Genomic DNA, 19,796 nt, shown 5'->3' on the forward strand with positions numbered 1-19,796 from the left:
CAAAACCCTTCAGGTTGCCTTTTTACATCCAAGAAGGTTGCAGTATATGTTTTGTACCCACCAAGTGCAAACAGATTAGGGCTGACTTGGGTGATACAGAACTTCATGTGCATGTTACATAAACCCATCAGTCGGGTTGGTTCAAATTATCTGAGCTCCATTACTTTGGAGGATTTATGCTTGAAGTTAATTCTTGGAATATTTGGTGTTTGTGGATATTTTCCAGTTAGTTTTTATGTCGTTTCAGATCAAACAAATAAACATGGTTTAAGTCTTGTTGTCAAAACCACAAGGAATGTGTTCAATACACCATTCATTCATCACCAAAATTTCTCTTCTTTTCTACTCAAGAAGGGTACATAGCCAATATTTCTGGTTCATTATTTATTATTTTTCCCTCTTTCCTTGTATCTTGTCTAATCCTTAACCCACACATAGGACAGCACTAAAGGTAAATAAAATGCTCCCCAACTGTCACTTTTTCATCCTGAAAAGTGGAATGAGATTCAAGTGTACAAAAACCATCTTACTTGCACACCTACACTGGTATTTTTCAAAGTTCACCCATTTGGATGTGAGTGCTGTAGTTGCAAACATTAATAGTATGGGAAACTAATCACCGATGGAAGGATGGGGCAAAATTCTGGATGGTTGGTGGCATGGCTGTAGAGTTTGGAGACGGGTGCATTTTTCATGTGTTTGAGGTTAAAATGGCTGAGATACACATGCTAAAATACAGGCCCAATTTCAAGAAGCTGCTTAACTGCTTGAAGATGGTTTTCATGTCACTACCAGCCACACCTGTGGTATTATTACGTTTGGCCCAAAATCCTGATATTAAAGGTGGCTTGGTATCATGGCCACTTTTTATAAGTGGACACTACAAACACCGATGAATAAGATTCACTTGTAAAAGAGCTCTTTGACACTTGTCATCATTGCTTCATATGTTTAACACTCCAAGGCACTGTCACTGTGATATTTGCTATGACGACCATTTGCCATAAGGGTGGGCAGAATCACAGTACCATGCACACCGAGTCATCTCTATTGGCTGCTAAGTGTGTGCGTCTAAAACCTTGGAGAATTACCAATGTTTAGGATAATTTGTACATGCCACCGTTGCAGGTTTACATATGCATATGCCCTTCATCAAAGAGTGGTCAATGTCATATGAATCATACAGGCAATGTGTATACAAGTCACATTGAATTCCCTGTCAATAAATGCCAAAATCTTCAGTAGCATCAAGAAATTGGACCTAATTATCATTCACTCCTTTTTGCAGCTCTTGGCTGGCATTGTTGTTTTCTGTAAGCTTGCACAAGTGTTCCTTTTTCTTTATTTCATAAAAACGTTAAATCTGTCAATTTATGTGGCCATAATGGTCAGTGAAAATTGTGCTTTGTGCTTGCTTTCTTCACTAGGTTGTTGTGTACTGTGCTTGTCTGGATGTCTACTTAGCTGTATGTGAAGGTGTGAGCTGTTTTGTGTGTGTGTGTTCTTTAGAAAGTGCATGTCTGAGTCAGAGAATTGGCAGTATGTGACCTGTTTTGTAAAGAGTAAACAAAAAGCCGTTGTGAATCACAGTGTGCATGAAATATGTGGAGGTTTGGCAAATGCAAGTACTGACATGTCTGTTATACGGTATTCACTTTGTCATATTTCATTAATTTTATGCCTTATAACTGAGTTTGAAAGAGAGATAAGTAATCTCATTTAACGAAAATGATGTTTGTCTTTTGTGTTTGTTTTACAGAAGAGGTTTCCCAACTTTACTTTGAGTTGGCCCTTCCTTGCACTGATACAGCTGTCAATAAGATCTTAGATTCTCCAGTGAAAACGAGGCTAGAAGCTGATGGGACCTTCTCCATCTCAGTTGATGACCTTCCTACAGTCATGGCACTAGACATTCCACCCTCTACACTTTTTGAGGCTGTCCGTGAGCAGAAAGTGAGCCTTTGGTCTGAGGGAAGCTACACAGCAGTGGAACGAACCTTCACGGTAAATTTGTTGACAGAGGAGGAGTTGCCACGCGATGTAGAGAGTGGCGAGACGGAGTCCCTGGTCAGCTCATTAAGCTATGAGCAGTTTGTCCAGGATGTTTTTGAAGACTGTTTCAGTCCAGATCTGAGCTATGACCCCTGTCCTGACCTACTCAAAGAGGCCTCCCCAAGCCAAGGGCCTGACAAACAGGAAACTCCAAATGCTGTACCTCCAAATCAGACAACACAGCAGTCTGGTCACACAGCTTGTCCTGGTGATTGCAGCAGAGAAGTGGAAACCACATCAGATGGCACAGATTCCTCAGACGATGACAGTGATGATGTATTTCTCTCTGATGCCAGTGAACATGATGACACTCCTTCCCAGCAGGTAGTCAAGGAGCACAACTCTCACAACTGGGGCCTCCCAAGACAGGGCAGGCCTCCTCCCTTTTCCATCCCAAACCAGACCCTAGGTCTGAGCCCATCAAGAAGCCCTTCCAGCTCCTGCAGTAGTCCCCTCCTCACCCCTAATTCCCCAAACCTTGGCACGTTTTCCAGAGGCACTGTGGAGAGACGATCCAGGATCATCTACGATGATACTGCCGAGTTCTTGCAACCTTCTGCTGAGTCAGCAGATGAATCATATGTCACCTTTGATCAAAGGGCAGCCAGTTCTGTGTCAGTCACCATGTCATTGGTTTCAGAGTCTGACACTGTGTTTAACAAGCACAAGAAGGAAACTCAAGGTTTCACTGATATCACAAATGATTGTGAATCAAGACTGATGAATGACAAATATGCCAATTCCACTTCTTCTGCTTGCAGCCAAGATCTGGTCAGTATTACTCAGAGTGATGTCAGTCTTTCCGATGACACTGATGAGAAAGGCAGCATCTCCAATAACAAAGACTGCTGTGCCAATTGTGGTGGCAATGATATGTTGTTGGTCTCTGGTAATGATGTCATCAGCAATGTTAGTAACGCTGACAGTGAGAGTAGCACCTCCTCCAACTTGCTTAGAAATAGCTCTCAGGACAAAAAGGCATCTGACCTTTTTTCTCCAGAACAGAAGGATCCAGAAATGGCAAGCACTGAAGAGCAGAATAGAGATAGCGAAGGCCCAACCAAAGACAACCCCCACATTTTGTTCAACAGGTTACAGAATGACTATGACCAGTCAGACACAGAGCAAAACCAAACATCCAGTGGCAGCCAAATTTCACAAGCTGACAACACAGCATATGGAAAGGTCCAAGGTAGTCCAAGCCCTGCACCAACAAACGCCAAGTCAGCCACCGGTAATAATGACATGAACAACAATGGAAGGTTCTCATTGCATTTGCTGGTGGTTGACAAAGTGCAGCAAACACAGGAAGTTGAGGCAAGCCACAACCAGGGAAAAGAGAAATCTGGCAATGCTATCCAGATAGATGCTGTCCAGTACCCCAAGTGGATGGTTGACAATGATGGAAATGAGAGCGATAACAGCAGTGATGATGACAGTGATGCAGATGACTCGTCAAGTTCCACATCCTCATCTTCTAATGCCTCGTCTACATCTTCCAGCGATACGGTCGTGGAAGTCCCACCCTTTGCGTCTGTACCCAAAGACATTCTGTCAAAGACATCACCATCAAAGAACTCCATCAGTCTCTCCCCTCTCAAACTGGAGGACATTTTTGATCCCAGCGAGTGTCAGCAATTCCGCTCTGAACTTGTCCAGCATTGGCAGAGGAGCAGTTTCGAAGACCAATCAGTTTGTCATTCCACTGGCCCTACATACAGAGATACCAAACGTCCCTCTGCCTCTGTAGCACGAGAAACACAGAGGTCTCCTGTAAGCTTCTCGGGGAGGGTGGATGGACCAAAGCCATACTCACCACTTGTCAGTGGCATTAAATGCCGATCTAAAGTGATGTCCTGTCTGGCTGATGACAGGTACAAAAAAAGACTGTCCTGGCCACCAAGCTCATCAGGAAAGAAAGCATTCATGGAAAAGAGGTCAAACTGGGAGAGTGAAGTCACTGCAAGCCTTAGAAAAGGGTCCATTGGAAATGGCCTGGGGTTTCGGGGAGATAATCCAAACTTGGGAGCCATCACAGATCAGAGATTTATGCCGAAGCCGGCAGCAAGATGCACAGTCATGAGTGAGCAAGAAGAATTCGTTCGAAATTCTAACCAACTCAGCAGCCAGTCGTTCAGCGATGGTTTACATCCCCCAGACCCTCCACAGATGGTGTACAGAAGCCACCTGTCCCAACTAAGGTTATCAAGTCAAATGGATCGGCACTTTTGCAGCTCTTTCAACACAAGTGACCATCCTGCAAAGCATAGGGAAGCACAAAGGCTGCCCAGTTATTTTGATGACTGTAAGAAGTCAAACTCATTGCCACCAAGATTAACAGGCACCAAGAGTCCACCCAGCTACGAAGACCACATATCAAGGTATGGCCTGCCCACCAACTTCAAACCACCACAAGCAAAGGACAGTCACAAGCATTCCCCACAGTTAAAGCTTTGGCGGGCTGAGCCTGTGATGATTTCCCAGGTTAGGACCATTCATCTTCGCTCAGCTGCAGACATCTTCAAGATGAAGCAGGATCAGACGTTGGCCAATGGCAGTAAGCCTACCGTAGAAGCTGAAAGTTATTCAGAATCCCAGCCTGATATCCTGTTGAGGACCGCTGAGGCAGAATCGGATGGAGCCGATACACATGTGTCACAGAAACAGTGCTCAACCATGCAATCATGTTCATCATTACCCTCAACCAGAAAGGTGCAGTGCCACCCCACACCTCCTCGACGTCGCAAGCAACTACAGCGCAGTAGTTCTGATGAAAGTATGGCTCTACTCAACAACAAGCTATTGAAAGGTGGAAAGAAGCTGGCACTAAATTCTGGGAAAAATCACAGTGTTTACTTAATGCTAACTTTGTAGAGTTTGACAAAAATGCCAGTTGAGCTTTCAGCTCATTATATAGACCACATTAGAATTAGACTGAAACATTAACAGACAGGGATTTTTTAAGAGGGCAGGCATAGCCAGTAGAATTCGAACCACAACTGACATCTTAACTGTTAGCGCTTTGATCTCCAGTTTAAACATTCATACATATTGTAGTTGTCCAGTCTTTTCACCGAAATATTCAGGTACATGCCTTGATTTATTGAAATTTTGAGAGAGACACTTTTTGCATACCTTATATCAAACTGTAAAGGATCAGACTTTTGTAAATATATCTTTTTCATGTATTGCACGATGCTAAATCAGTTTTAAAAAAATATAATATAGCAATTTTCTAAGCTGGGCTTTGGAAATGTGACTTGCCCTTACAAAAAAAGAGCAATGTTGTTGAGACTGATCACATGTACATTGTACTAAGCACATTTTAAACAGTTTAACAGTAACCAGTGTCTTTGTTCCTCATTTAAAGGACTCACGGAAAAGATTTTAAGGATGAATTTTTCGTTCTTTGAGCAAAGTACTTAACCCATGAATTGTTGAGACACATCTTTGTAATTCAGCAGTTAATACATTACCTACATTTAAACAGATTTTTTTAAATATGAAAAGAAAGTACCTTACACTTTGGTCCCAGCAGAATTTTGTCACTGGAAGAGTTTTTCTGTCCTTTTATCTCCTTTACTTTGTATCTCAAATTTTGAAATTTTGAAATGAATGAAAGAAACCATTTATTATTTCCTGCAGTATGAAATGTACAAAATTTCTGTGCAGGAAAGAGGTGGGAGTTTTTTGTCTTCATCAGACCCAGCAAGTCTTACTGGGCATTTCTGACACTCTGTCTTTTTGTCTTTGACCCAACGGCATACTCAATACTCCTCAATGACTACTTACTTTTGTCAGCTTTGCAAACCAATTAACATGGACTTGATTTCCCTCTTACAGGCAGTGGTTGCTAATGTAGCAAACTTTCGTTCCCACTCCTTGCCTTAACTTTTACTTTCAAAGAGCATGTTTATGCATATTGAACAAATTCCAAATGATGCAGTAAAGAGCAAACACTAATATTATTATGCCAGGGACAGTTGAACTTTCCTACTTGTGGGTAAATATGTTATTACTAATATAAACTACTTACTGTAAAAAAAACCTGTCAGCAGGATATGTCTCACTGATAGGGATTTGGAGTCAGAGCACTGACTAAAGACAGTGCAAACTTTTTGAGGTTTTGCCCATATTTAATATAACATGCCTTCTTTCTCAGTCAAGATCTTGGTGTCTGAAAATTGCCACTACGACTGGATGCTGTAACAGTGGCTTGTCTTGTGGCTATAGCCGCTTCCAATAGACAAGTCACTGACTCTTGGCAACAGCCAGTTGGTTTAGGCCTGAAGTGTAAGCTTCATTACAACTGGCTTCCATCCATTCTCCAGTTGTCATGTTGAGAATTGATGCACACCAGTGAAGTGTCCTGACAGCACCATTTTGAAGAGCCACCGTTCCAGGGTATAACTTGTGCACCAAGTCCATGTACTCTTGAGCATGGTTAGTTTGCTCCTGGACAATAAACACAGCAAGAATTAACGCTCCTGTTCTAGTCTGAGCATGCCCCCTCCAAGACCAAACAGGGCAAAGCTTATTTTGCCATTGCCTGCAGTGTCTTGATGTGAAAGCTTGTGACAGTTCTATAAGGTTTTTCTTTTCATGATTCAAGGTTTCAAGTATAATCCAATTCATACTCAAGCTGTTGAAAAACATTTGTATATTAAAGGGGAAGACCTGGAACTACACATATTTCCATCTAGTCAATTTCAGCTTTTGTTCTCTCAGGATGACAGGGCACAAATATAATTGTTGTAAATTACGTGTATTACACGTTCAAAACTCTCAGCAAATTATCTTCCTCCTGTTGTTGTCTTTAAATGCTTCCATCAGATAAAAATCCAGAATTCCTCTGAGCATTTTGCAGTTCCATGTACAGTTCAGAGTTCAACTCTACCACCAGTTTGTCACTTTATATTTTTACCGTATTGTTTTGCAGAATCACTCTTCTTTGCCATCTGTTTTGTGACTTCAAAACTTGTTGCTGACCTTGTTTCCGAGCACTGTAAAATTTAACACCTCTATTTGTAATCAATGCAAGTTGAAGTATACAGCTTTGCAGCAGATCTATAGTAACATTGCATCTTGTTTACACATGCACTCTTCTGTGGTAGTGAGGTAGGACACGATCCATCAAGACGCCACAGGAAAGTGCATGAACAAAGCATGGGGTCATTATGTTGTCAGGTCTATTCACACAAAGAATTTTAGAGTTCAGGATTTATCTCAACCTTCTCCCAGAATTTGTGAAGGAAAAATGTGAGAACCTTGCTTTGATTTCTTCCTGTGACCTGCTTTATATCCTAAGCAGACATCTACATTTGACCATTCAGCTGCAAATGTCAACTGGAGATTCAACAAGATTCCTTTTTTTTCTTTTAAATGTATATATATCAATGAATGTACATTGTAGCCAAGTTTTAAAATGTGAAATTCCTTTTAAAATGTGATGAACATGCAAGTTTTCCTCTTCTGAAGTTAAAGATTAAAGAAATAGCTTGTATCATTGGCACAGTAACTTTATTTACAAAGTATATGCGAAAGGCAGAGTTTCCCTTGTTACAGCAGTCGGCAACACATTCAGAAGACCAAAACAAATCACATTTTGAGGCCATTGTTTTATTAATGTGTATATTTGTAGTGATGTAAATAAGAGGCCATAAGTAAACTTCTATAAGACAGACTTTTTCAACGGATTTCGTTCTAATGGAGATGTATTAACTTAATACACTAGCCTCTGCCTAAACAGACAACTGTTAAGTCGTATCAGGTCATTTCAAAGCCTGTGTAAGGTATTGGCCTATAACTTTAGTTTTAAAGGTATGTATCATGCATGATGGATTTGTCAAAAATGTATGTACACAGCAGTGATTTATTACCAACTGAAATTACGTGTACCTACCATCTGTACATTGTAAAACATTAATTTTATCAAACCTGGTGAATTATATTGCATTATTGTAAAAAATATTAAAAAACAGTTCACTTTAATATGTAGAACATTTAGTGAAGTGGACAGGGCTATATGGTACTTAACAGTGATTATATAATTGAAAATAAAATGTCTTCACGTATAACTTGGTGCGAGTTACACATTTTGTTTGTAGGGAAGATGTTAGAATTTCTCAGAAAGTAAGATGGTAGAGTAGTTTAATGGTGCACAAACAACTGCAGAACTCAAACCTGTGCTAGATAAGACATTGCACAGTAAATCGACACCACAAATGCTACAGAGCGACATTTCAGTGCAGAGTGCTCTCTCCAGGGTAATTTTCACTTTTTTTTACCAATTCAACCACTTCCTTTTTGAAACAAAAACAGAACTCTTGATTTTTTTTTCTTTTGGCTCTTTTTTAATCCAATTCATTTGTGTACATGTACACTGCAAGTCTGTTTTTAAGTTCTCAATCATAACAAACATATCATGCACAATATCAGATACATGTAAGTCTTTTCCAAACAGAAATTGTAGAAGTTGAACCATTGACATCAGTGAAAACTGACACACTAACTTAGCTTCCATGATCAGATAATGGTATTAAAAAAGGGCAAAGACTATTATCTTAGCAAACCTTAAATGACTGGGGGTCTGTAAAGAAAAGCTGGGCACTGCAATGGACTTCATAGCCTCAGATAGATCATACATTAAGAATTTTCAATGAGGCCGATACAACTGATTCCATTACAGACTAACTGGTGCTCGGTAAGGATAAAACCGTAATTATAACAATCATGAATGGAACTTAAAACTTAAAAGAGTCCTTTTAAATCATTCAGGCTACACAGCCTAATATGATCTACATGCTCTATGTAAGAACAAATTCGAAATGCCAAAATTTTTTCATTTAAACATGCTGTCCTTGGCTTGACCTAAACTCTTGACAACTACAACACACTAACAGCAGTTAAGGAAAGGTTGGGGTTATGCATCCTGAGTCATCTTGGCATGGAGGGAGTAAAACTAGCAACCATCCAACAATACAATCTGAGGAAAATGAGCAAATCAAACGTCCACCTGCGGAAAAATGTAAAAAGGTCCCTTTTTAACCAAGATCAGTTTTTTGTAATAAATCCATACATTTCTTATTCTTTCCTCTGTGACAAACTGGCCAATTAACTGCCACCTCGTGCGAAGCGATCTAAAGCTGTCAAAGCTTTTAGTATCCTGGGGCTACTTCTTGATGGAAGCCTTGCCGAGTCTCTCCGAGTCTTCGTAGAATTCTTTGTCCCCGAGGTTGAGCATCAGACTGCTGGCGTTCAGGAAGACCCGGTTCTGAGATGAAGCCACCTGTAGCAAGGTGCACAAATGAGCAATAGTTTCACAACGTGAGAGAAGACCAGGGTGACAAATAAGACCCGGGCTGTTGACAAGTAAGTAGCTGTTTCCTGAGGAGATACTGTGCATCTTTCAATAAGCCTCATGTAATTTAAATTTAATTAAAATGTGGTACACTGAGTTCTTTAAATTCACGTGAACACAATTTGAATTCCCCATACTAAAGACACTGTTACTACACCTCGTGATTTGGACCAGGCTTTTGCTTAGCTACATAAGAGCACGATAACATTGCAACGATACATTTTTTTAAATGGATAAGAAGGGCACAAAGGAACCAGTCCAATCAAGAGATGGTGGTCGCTATGCAAAAGTTTGCCTCGAGTCACAAGGTATAGTAACACTGTCTTTGGTCTGAGGAATTCAAATTGTTATCTTTAGGTGCAATCAGATAGCTCCGTGTACTAGATTCTATTCAAATTTGACTTGCAAAGGTTTATCACAAAGTACTCCTTTATCATTGAATTTGAGGAACTTTACATATTTGTGTCAACAGTTCAAAGAAAGTATCCAGAACCCAGTCAGGCATAGTGGGAAGGGGCAGAGCTTAGTGAGATAAGAAATATGGGACAAATGACGTTTCCTCCACTCACCGTCCTGGCAATGTTCTGGGCAGCCCTTATCTTCCTCAGCTTCAGGTACCCTGGATTCTCAGCAATGGCCTTGCCTAAGTGAGATCAGAGTCAAGGAACCCTACTTTGGATAATTCAGATGCAAACTCATCCCAGTACTACAACCATTCCCAGCTTAACCCATGCCAAAAATCAAAGATGGATAACATGACTGCCCCTACAGTAAATGTTTGTGAGTTCTCGCTTGTTGCTTCTTGCTTGCCCAGGTCTCTGGGTAGAACATGGCTGGTAGATGTGCAATGCAGCAAGAACAATTCTGCTTGCTACCAAAGACATCACAAATTTCCATTTATGCATGGGCACCTCTCCAAAATCAAAGCAACAAATGCACTGCCATCAGATTACTAAAGAAGAGTTCACGGCGGCCTATCCACCTACAATCCAGCACCCTGGCCCATTACCCCACCCTCAGAAAATTCCCCCCAAGCCCCTCCCACCCCATTTACCGCAAGTGGATTCCCAGTGGTCAAATCTCCAACAGCCGGGGAGTCTTTTTTACACCTGTGGCCCCTGAACAGGGATTTGTCAGTCTGAGGTTACAATGTGCAGCCACGGGAGGGAAGCCACATCAAAGTTGCCCCCTTTGACCACCCATCAAGATTTAACAGACTGTTCCTCACAAGACGCTATTCCTCTCATGATGGAATTATGGGAAGGGTATTGCTGTTGGTGACTGAGGTGGACAGACTCCTCACTGAATTGGTGATCATCACATGACAGTACAGGAAAAGCAAGAAAACTTCTCTTTGAAGATCACAAATAAGAATTACCGTAGCATTTGATGAATGACAAGGCAACAAAACACACAGTGCCATGCAGCACTATAATTACTATGCAGCATTTAACTTCACTCTGTACACTCACAACAAATCTAGTCCCAAAAATGTAAAAACACGCCCCCTGGCTGCAAAGTGCCCTGGGCACTATGCACGGTCATGGGTGGTCTTTTTGTAATATCAAAGGAAGGATATCATTTCGGCGGCGGCCGCTTCACCCTCTGCCTGGACCACTTTCTGGGCTCTCTCCTGCTTGGCTTTCTCCACCAGGAACATCGCTCTCTGGGCCTCTTGCTGGGCCACCTGCTTGGCCTCCACAGCTGCAGTGTACTCCTTGCCTGTGGACATAAAACAGGAAAACATCCAAGTCTTAACACTCAGGAGACCCTGGGTTCAAGTCCCACCTGAGTAGGTAGGTGAATTTTTTACGAGTCCTCGGACAACAGAGTGTACAACATTTTTTAAATACACACTGGTATAGGGCCAAAAAACAATAAAAGTTCACAATTTGTTCAAGCTGGATGACATTCCGAGTTGTCATAGTTGTAGCAAAGACTATTTCTACATGGGTGGACACCGATGCCCATGCAAGGACCGTGCATAGCAGTAGAAAGTGGTCCTGTGTGCTCAGTGCCAAACATGCGCAAATCTATACATCCAGACAATGTAGTGCTTTGTGTACCATCTCTCATTCCTGCACAGCTCAGTGGACAAAGAATCAATGCCAATGGGAATCGGGACAAACGAATCAAACTGTTGGGCTGATGCTGTGCCACAATTTCACAAAAAACAGAGGAATTTTCTCACCGAAGCTGAGCTCTGTGATGGAGACATCGTCCAGGATGAGCCCAAAGTCGCTAGCCCTCTCCGTCAGCTGCCTACGAATCAGCAAACTCACCTACAGGGGACCCGAGTAGAGGGGGGAAAACGATCATGAACAATCAGCAAACAGGAAATACAGCACTAGCGGACATTAACAATGCTTCAAAGTATTGTCAGGATATGGAAAAGATTACCAGAATTAACCCATTGTTCAATCTCAGTCTATCAAAGATCTTCTCCATGTTATTTGCCAATGGTGACTACCTTGGCAACTCTGTTGACAAGTTTCAACTTCACAGGATACTCACCAGCAGATCAGGCCCTGCAGACCCCTCCTAAAAGCATAGTACTGCTACTCAAGTCTCCGAATTGCATTCACTATTACTGCAGTGAGTGTTGCGTGTTTTCAATGGGCCTCATGCATATATGAAAGCTTCCCTTTGCAGTATCCAAGTCAGCAAGTTTAACCAGACGTATTTCGTGATACAGCAAATGATCCAATGCATATGATCACAATCCCTTGTGTTAATGCAGCTTTCATCCCATCTTACCTGCTGTCTCTGCGTAATGAGCTGCGATGCATTGAACTTCGCAACAACACTCTTCAAGACCTGAAAATGCAGTAACATGTAAAATTGTTTAATGTACATGAGTTTAAAAAAGATGAGCACCAACAGTTTTCTGTTGTTCAGATATTAAATTCCCACAAACCGTACATGTACATACAAACACAGGTACGTTGAATGACTTTGATGATCCTCAATGGCACCTAGGTTTCCATTCTGAGCAGCATGTATTTCACTGCTTTCTTTACCTGACACATAAATATGGCAAAATTTCACAGGCTCTTTGGGACCTATCAACCTTCAAGTCCACCCAGTCTCGACCGTCATGTATGTGGAATACATGTAGATACAGTAGATGCACTATCATGACTACATGTACGTGCCCAATGTAAATCCATGCCTCACTTCATGGGTTCAAGTTCAATCAAAGACCATAGTTAACCACAGATCCACTAACTCTGATCAAACACACGCTAGTCAAAAATGGTTGGACTGGTCTAGTCAACAACATGTATATGCGACCAGCCTATCCAGGGTTTGCCCTTATAACTTTTTTCCTCACTTGCCGGCAAGACCAGCAGAGATGGCTTTTTATTAGTCTGCCAGCATTTTCACTCATCCTCGTCTCCCCCCAATTTCAACATTCTTCTTTGGCAGTAGTGTTTTCTGCTCCCACATCATGCATACATGTAGCAGTGTGCATTCAGTGCTGACTGTTATTGAATTGATGAGTAATCATAAAATAAATGGCCATGGGACTTAAGAATTTCCACAATTGTCATGATTATAACTCTACTCAAGAAAATTAAACACACAAAAATGGTTACTTGCTGAAATAGTTTGTTTTGTTCACAATCCATGAGACAGAAAAAAAAATTCCATATCGTTATGAACAGTTTATGTACATGTACAGTACATGCGCATGTACCGGTATGTTCTATGCAGTACATGTATGTACATGTGTACAAGCACATGTACCCCCAGCGAAATGCACATGTACTGTACATGTATGTATCGTACATGTTCGTTCGCGAACCAAACACGAAACCACAACAGCGACATCGGTGGTGTAACAACTCATGTCTACAAATGACCAATCGGAAAAACCAGTATTGCATATTCATAGCACACGTAATGCATACGCACACCATACACACACGGTACGCCATACACGTGGGATGCATATTCATGACTTACATGTACCTCTGCGATGCAATGCACGAAAGCGCATGCTGATTTAGATCTTGTACGCAGAACCAACGTCAAGTCATCATAGCATTGTCCAGACCGGTCGTATGTGGTAGTACAGCGATTGCGCCGCATGGGTGTTGCGAAAAAGAAGTTTCAGACGATTTACTGCTGCTGCATTCATAGACTTCAGCATTTCTTCTGCTGGGCTGGTGTTAGGGACTGAACCAGTCTTGGTTGCAAGAGGTCCTATTTTATTTGATTCAAACACCAGCAGCAGCTACAGGGCATGTATCACGATTAACTGTTTCGCCACTTATTTCAGAATATTGTTTTACTAGACCGCCGGACTACCCAGATGAGGGCTTTCGCTAGATTGCCACGGTTTTTACTCAAATTTGGCTAGTGGACCAACATTAAGGTCGAACCCTGCTATCGAGGTTGGTGGCATCATTCATTGCCATAAACCATTTTTAATATATGTACATGTGTAGCTCAGTGCCGAGAGGGACAGTTATAAGATAAATGCCATAAAATAGTATGTCACTAGTAAACAATCATTTTCACTTTTATTTTTGCTATTTTGCCCTTCCTGTGGCAATCTTTTCTTCCCTTCGGCCTAATGACCTGACAACGGTTGACTAGGGTTATTCGCACTTAAACTACACTGCACATGCGCTAGGTACCGGTACATGACGAACCAACCACTACATGTAGTTCACTAGTGGTCCTTGATCAAACTTGCCCTGTGTTTTAACAACTACACGTGTTTCAGCAATGGCAAAATATCCAGCAGCAGCTCGAGACACTAATTAAGGAACATGTGCCACACATGACAACCTTTGACCTTGTTATACGCATTGGTGGCCTACCAATGCAAAACCAGGCTGAAGATGATACTGATGGAGATGGCCCACGTAAATCAAATTCTGCAACTTTCATAGCCCATAACTACCAAAGGTTTTGCAGAATTGTTTTTTTTTTTACTTTGATTCTTTTTGCTAGCATAGAAATTAAAGATTGGAGAAAGGCGTTGTAAAACATCAGTATGACACAGTTAGCCTGGTTGGCATGGTCACACTTCACCACATGGCTGAACATCACAAGACTTGTCGACTAATGAAACCACAGTTTGTTTGGATGCATGCTTTCCCGTGGTGCTCAGTAGACCGTAGGGCCCCCATTGGCTCCTCAGGAAGATGTGCACAGTGTATGTCAACAATGTGTGACATCACCAATGCTATGGGTCTGCTGGAATACAAATGATCACATCCCGGAGCATGAGAGGCCAAAGACAAACTTGACCTTTCACCTTTACCTCATTGCATATAGATGGCAGGACCCTCTCGTCATAGTCGGTGCCTAGCTGGCGGAGGATCCTGGGAAGGTTGGCCTCGGCAGGTCTGGACAGGACACGCAGACTGATGTTGACCATTTGGAGATCTGCTCAATGTGCATCCGAAACAAATCAAAGGAAATTTAAAAGTGTATGATATCTGTGCACAATATTACTAAACCTGGTCTTTCCCCCAGCTCAAATACTGTTTGCTATTTACAATATGAGAATCGTTTACATCAAATTTCTCAAAGCTTTCATCAAGTCTAAACCCAAGTTTGAATCCAATGTACATGTAAATGCACACTCAAGAATTAAATGTAGTTTGGTATTCCAAAAGCATTTCAGGTACAGCAAGATCAGCACGAGTTCTACCGATCAGCACAACCATACACTGATGTGCATATGTGCTTGGCCTTTTGGAAAGTCACATTGGATACCGTCATGACCGTGTCTCTAAAAACCCACAAATTCTTTCCGCATTGGTGTCCCCTCAATCAGATCTCTCCAAATGTGCGTCACCCACCTGTCTGTATTGCATTTCAAATTGTAATCACTATCCCACACACTCTCTAGAGCAAAAAGTTCAAAGAAAACCTCCACTTCAACATGTGAACTGGGACCCTATAATTGGCCAATTTCTGCAAGCCTCACCTCTGCCTTGGAAAAAAATTGCACTGGATAAAGGTGAGTAAAATTGGCTCACTTTAGAACTTTGTGCACAAGTCAGTCTGTCCAGGATAAACTTGTGATATCCCCGGGGTTCCATCTGGGATTGAAATTCCCGCCCGTCTTCTTTTAGGAAACACTACAAACTGCCTCTCAACTCTCAGCAAAAAAAATGTGTGAAATTGATATCCGTACGTGGTATCCAAGCTCATATTTCCCTGGTACCCACTCTGTGGATGGAAATCTAAAGATGTATTCACCAGTGTTGAAACTACATGTACATGTATGCACCCAACAAGGGGTCTGTAAGTGCACAAGCAGAAAGTGCCAGTCCTCAGTAATTTCGGCCTGTCACTACAGGTCGCTGGAAGAGACGCAAGGTGTCCCTACATACCTTTACTTCCTGTGGGTGAGGAGATTCTCCGAGGTTTGGAGCGGATGTTGTATATGATCGGGTACTGGAACCAGGGTATCCTTAAGTGCAAGCCTTCTGCATAAATCGTGTCTTGGACTCCTCCAATACGGCTGAAGATGACAGCACGGTGGCCACCGTCCACTGACATTAGGAACAAAGGGGAGGTAATTTGGGTTGACAGACATAACAGATTGCTTTCAGACTGCAGCTAGGCCATAACAGTTAACTTGACAGGAATGAGCAAAATTTCAGAAATGCAAGTGCTGTTTTGCTTTACTTTTACTTGCCAATAAATTGTCAGAAAAAAGGAAATGAGTAAAATGTGTTTTGAATCCATTCAATGACAATTTAGATCGCTGATGCATCAGTGAAAAGAACTAGTCTCGACATGTTGCAACTTTAAACACGATAGTCCAGCCGGCTTTGCCTGGCACATTTCTGTCCTTTCAAACCAGGATCACTTGTATGTATGTTGACAGTGATCAGTAAGACCCGTTTAGATCATTATGGTAAGGAGAAGGAGATGGTGATGAATAAAACCTCTGACTTCTTTCAAAGAAAGTCAGACAAATGGTCTCAAACATGTCAAAACCCTCGGTCATAAGTTGTTAACAGATACGAACATGTGCTATGGATCGGTTCAGATGGCTTTTTTGGGAAGATTTGATTGAGAAGTGAGATTTTTGATTGAAGTAAATGTACTCTGAGCAGCTTTGATTAGAAATGGGCTGTATTCAAAAACCCATGGCGTTGAAAACTCATAAAGAGCAATACACATAGCTGCCACATGGTGTTGTGACTTGAATGCGAGTTGTACATGTCTAGGCTATCTCAGTGTCTGTAAGGCTTGTAAAAACCTTATCTGATTTGTTTAAAAAGATGAAATCCATTGGACTGCCTGATGATCTCCAACATCACTGCCACAACTGCTCACTGGCCATGCCCGTGCACATGGACTTATGGTAAGCAGCAAGTACCATCGACAGATCGTAAACATGCACAGCACCATCAACACACCGCTAACACCATCATCACCTCAATAACACGTTCTTAATTAAACCACATGTATACAGACAACAATACTTTTTGGTTGTACTAATTACTGTAAACACAACATCAACACCCCATCAACACCTCTAAATCACTTCCAAAGAAGCAGTATATGATAGTGAAGAATTTTTCAAAAGGGCATATTTTGGCTAAACGGTGTGTTGACACATGTATTTTGTTCAGCTTTACATTTGGGTTTATGAAAATTATGCAAAACAACCCACTATGCTATAATAACCTTGGTCAGCAGAGCAGGCTTCATAAGTACATACATGCATGGTGCTTGTAATGGGAACAACGGCCATCTAAGATCTCTTTGAAATTCATTTGTTCATAGATTTTTATTGTTTAAAGATAAAGTATAAAAAGATACAGATTTAAAAGATTTTAAAGAAACAGTATAAAAACACACTATTGCAGAGATATGATTTTTAAAAATGAAACAGTAACTGTCTTGAAAAATGAGAAAAAAAGAGGATCACATTGTGGGCATGATGATCGTGATGAACAGGCGAGAGCGATTGATTGGGAACACCGATTTTTAGTCCTCGGTAATCATAAGTGCTTTCCGATTTTTTGTCAACATCTTTCCCAGTGAAGGAATATTGCCGAACATCTTTGTCATTGGGTTTAAAATTCATTGGCTTGTATTAGGAGGTGGAAGCTTTTGGTCATGCTGAGTTCTGTCTGACTATCAGGCGATGGATCCCCAAACAATGTGCTACATGTATTTCAAAATACTCAATAAATCAAAATCTGTGATTATTTGTTTTTAAGTTAAGGCCCAGGAGATCATTATTGTTAATTGCCGTCACTGACTCTCATATCGGTCTAGTTCATTAAAAAAAACACTGATATGTGCCTGCCCATTCTGAAAAAAGTTCTCCATCCCTAAAAAGAGTATTCGGTATAACTTTTAAAATGGGACAAATCGACAAATATGAGTCAAATTTTACTTGCTAGCAAGCAAGCGAAATTTGCCAAAGCCTTACTGGATAATGGCCCCTCCTCCCTTGACACAAAAAGCTGGATACACCTGCTGCCGGGTGTCCCTTGACTTTTATCGAATTTTGTGGACACCTTTCGTCAGTCTATTTTTAAGTCCACCTGTTGACATCTCATACAAAGGCTTGGAATGTTAATGCTAAAAAACTGGCCAGGAATTGTACAAATCCTAGATTTCATCTTCCCAGCAGTAGGCTCAGCTTGCATGCAGGTAACAAGGCCAACCATTACCAACACACGCCACAGCCTCAACCCTGGCCTAATGTTGTATTCGGAGCTGAGAACCACGTTGTGTGTGCTTTTAGTGTGCGTGTATGCAGCTCGGAATCTCATATGCCAAATAATTGTGCATGCACGCTGTATAAACTGCACTGGAGAATGGATCAAAACAGTCCACAACAATGGCAAAAATTAAGGTTACTTCTGAGATTATTAGGCCAAGGCCTTTTGTGGTAGTGTGTTGAATTTCTTAACCCACCAGCTGTGGATATAAGAGTGCATGCCACAGGAGTTACAGACATGAAATTGGCCCCTTGGAAGAGGTACATATATGCCTAGAAGTGGCAAAAGATTCAGTTATGAAATTTTTTGCCCCATTTCTGACCCTCTATATCCTGGACTCCCTCCGTACCGTAGTAATGTGCATGACGGTATACTAGCCACGTCCCTATACATGTACATGTAATTGCCACTGGAGCAAAGAGCGATTGTATGTCTTAATCAGTTGTTCTTAAAGGGTCAAAGACTTTATGATTGACCAATTACAGCAGGTTATTCTGACCTCACACGTTGCATCGTGTTTTCCCACCGCAACCAGTCATGCATACATATGCAAATGAATTGTTCTGACCATTCAGGTGACAGCATGAAGCATCCCACTGCTGTCATTCAAAGTTTGGTACAGGTACATCCTGACACAGTTGCGTTGTAATTTCTTCTGCTGATTTACTCCATTTCACATAGTTTTGAAGAGACAATAGAGAGGGTTTTCAAAGTGCAATCTTATTTAAAATAATTTAATTTGTTGTGGCGACTTTGCGGTCGGTGAAACTCTGATGCCTAGTGAAATTAGGGTAGCTGGCAAAAATTATAATGCGCATATTTTTATTGATGCAGACCATGCGGTGTAAGCGTATCGGTACACGCACGTCCAAAACCACGCCGTACGCATGCTTAGTATCACCAGAAAATCCAGACTGATGAATAACAATTTCAAATGTATTTTGGAGGTGTTGGCGTTACTATACTTTTGTGTGTTGACGGTGTGTAGACAGTTAGTAAAACCACGAAGACTCGCAAGGCAGCCGACATGGCTGATGTAACCCGGACCATTTTTACCAATGTGTTTACAGCGACGGGTCACGCCGGTACCGTTCACGGTACGGTCGTGGAGCCTACCTGTATAAATAGATTCCTTGATTCCATATGCAAGTGCTCCTGCTGCCAAAACCAATCTGACACCTGTACCGAGTCCAGCGGGGCCTTTCCCCATCCTCCCCATCATGTCTTTTACCTGCTGAGCCATCTTCTTTACTCTGCAAAATTCTCTCACTCTTCTCACGTTTTCCCTTCTTTCCTAATGCACGCGAGACAGGTTGCGTGGGTCCCACATTCACTATTACTAAGTGCTTTAACGGAGAATCTCCTCTTGGGCAACAGACTACAACCCAATACAGCGCATGCGCGGGCGCTCGCGTAATTATTCAAGTAGACTCGCACGTGATTTTGCGATATTGAGCGAGGGCTGAGTAGGTGGGAGGAGTGGAACGACCTGTCGCTGGAGGGTGTTGAGACTGATCTTCACTTTTTTGCATCAAAGACTCGATAATAACTGGATTTTATCGAAATCATCTCTTCCCAAATTTAAATTCAAAAACAAAATTCTTAAAAAAACAATTGGCTTAAAAAATTCACCAAAAGATGTCAGTTTTTCAATGTTGTCAATGAGA

General features: G+C 41.6%; 2 protein-coding genes across 3 annotated transcripts in view; one reads left to right on the forward strand and one right to left on the reverse strand.

Moving 5' to 3' along the window:
• Window positions 1-8,129, forward strand: part of LOC110989296 (uncharacterized) — a 77,904-nt gene extending 69,775 nt beyond the window's left edge. For both annotated transcript variants that reach the window (XM_022253582.2, XM_022253581.2), the window contains one exon: window positions 1,760-8,129. In XM_022253582.2, the coding sequence (XP_022109274.2) occupies window positions 1,760-4,926 (3,167 nt within the window). In that variant the 3' untranslated portion in view covers window positions 4,927-8,129. The remainder of the gene's footprint in view (window positions 1-1,759) is intronic.
• phb2 (prohibitin 2) lies at window positions 7,656-19,461 on the reverse strand. Its single transcript, XM_022253587.2, has 8 exons — window positions 19,246-19,461; window positions 15,772-15,933; window positions 14,691-14,815; window positions 12,170-12,229; window positions 11,604-11,694; window positions 10,992-11,134; window positions 9,982-10,059; window positions 7,656-9,340 (listed from the first exon to the last, which is right to left on the reverse strand). The coding sequence occupies exons 1-8, from the start codon at window positions 19,370-19,372 to the stop codon at window positions 9,224-9,226; spliced, it is 903 nt and encodes a 300-aa protein (XP_022109279.1). The 5' UTR covers window positions 19,373-19,461; the 3' UTR covers window positions 7,656-9,223.
• Window positions 19,462-19,796: the final 335 nt, after the last annotated feature.

Source organism: Acanthaster planci, linkage group LG16, assembly GCF_054643075.1.
Source record: "Acanthaster planci isolate LZ-2023a linkage group LG16, COTS_SCS, whole genome shotgun sequence".
NCBI classification, from domain to species: domain Eukaryota; kingdom Metazoa; phylum Echinodermata; class Asteroidea; order Valvatida; family Acanthasteridae; genus Acanthaster; species Acanthaster planci.